This window comes from Buceros rhinoceros, unplaced genomic scaffold (assembly GCF_000710305.1).
Source record: "Buceros rhinoceros silvestris isolate BGI_N320 unplaced genomic scaffold, ASM71030v1 scaffold22077, whole genome shotgun sequence".
NCBI classification, from domain to species: domain Eukaryota; kingdom Metazoa; phylum Chordata; class Aves; order Bucerotiformes; family Bucerotidae; genus Buceros; species Buceros rhinoceros.
The window spans coordinates 1,889-3,230 of NW_010423102.1; the positions used below are offsets into that span (position 1 = coordinate 1,889).

Genomic DNA, 1,342 nt, shown 5'->3' on the forward strand with positions numbered 1-1,342 from the left:
GCAGCTGCCGGGGTATGGCAGCCAGTGCCCCGCTCTGTGCAGAGCTGACCTCTGGGCTACCACAGCCTCTTCACCAAAAGCAGCGAAGACACGATAAATTCAGCTCTGCCTGACACCATGTCTCGAACCAGGAGAAAACGTGAACCCTGGGTAGGTGCCCTGAGGACCCCAGCTCAGCCTGCAGACCTGCCACGGGGCTGTGGGCACTGTGGGCTCTTTTGCTTCTCACTGGTTTTGAAGATGGTCCATTTATTTCCTCACCAGTCATGGCAGCTGCCCATGGCCTCACAGCACTGACCTGGGGGACTCCAGCCCAGCTTCCCACTTTACTCTGCTGCCCAGAGGTGAACACGATGACATGGGTGCTAGCCAAAATGTCCTGCATTGCCCTTCACTCTCCAAGCAGCAGCTAAGTCTCCCACACACCATACAGGGCAGGGAAGACCTTGTTTCTGAGGCACCAAAACTGGTGACGCTGCTTGAAAACATCACCCCGTGTCCCCTGCTCTGAGTGGGGGAAGGTGTGTGTGTGTGTGGTTGTGCTTCAGCTGGCGAGCTCTGCTCAGGAGCTGCCTGCGCTTTCCAGGATTCACAGACCCAGCTCCTGTGCTGGCTGTATTTTGGGCTCCTTTCACAGGTTTCTGGCACACCTACCTCTCTCTCCTTCTCCTTCAGCTCTGCCTCTGTCTCCTTGACTCTGTTAACAAACATTTGTCTCATTTCTTCCTCTTTCCTCTGGAGCTCGCTCAAGAACTCTTTCCTTTTGGTCTCATATGTTTCTTGGAGGCTGGGGAAGAAAGCAAAGGACATCCTGACTCTCCGGACACCAACGAGTGAGGGATGGGAAATGCACACCTGCCTGTGCCGCGTAAAGACAGACGGGCAGGGAAGGGAACGCCACCAAAGTCCAAAGGCCACGCAGAGTTCAAACCCAGCACTAGTGTCTTCCAGCACTGTGGAGTCCACCTACAAACCTCCCGTCTTTTGGGGGTGTCAGTACCAAACTCTGCTCTAACCTGGCTGCTCACCTGAAGGGCTGGCTGTCTGGGTCTGTGTCCTTGAAGCCCATCTCTTCCAGTTTGCACCTCCTGTACAGCTCGTAGTGGCGGGTGTGAGTCTGCTCCCGAAGATCCTCCATGTTGACTCGAATCAGCATTTCCCGCAGTTTCACGAAGTCGCAGTGACTTTCATTCTCAACTGATGGAAGCAAAGGCAGAACTCAGCAAACCGCACACGTGGCGGGGGAGCACAAACACACCCCAGTGAACTCCAGAGACTCCTCGCCCAAGGGCTTCTCTCTGTGGTCCTGCATAGGGCACAATGCAGCCCCTTGGACACGGGG

General features: G+C 55.5%; 1 protein-coding gene across 1 annotated transcript in view; it reads right to left on the reverse strand.

Moving 5' to 3' along the window:
• Window positions 1–1,342, reverse strand: part of SEPT14 (septin 14) — an 11,602-nt gene that overhangs the window by 494 nt on the left and 9,766 nt on the right. Inside the window, exons 6-7 of the mRNA XM_010140318.1 lie at window positions 1,029–1,197; window positions 655–787 (exon numbers count right to left, since the gene is read on the reverse strand). Of these exons, the coding sequence (XP_010138620.1) occupies window positions 655–787; window positions 1,029–1,197 (302 nt within the window). The remainder of the gene's footprint in view (window positions 1–654; window positions 788–1,028; window positions 1,198–1,342) is intronic.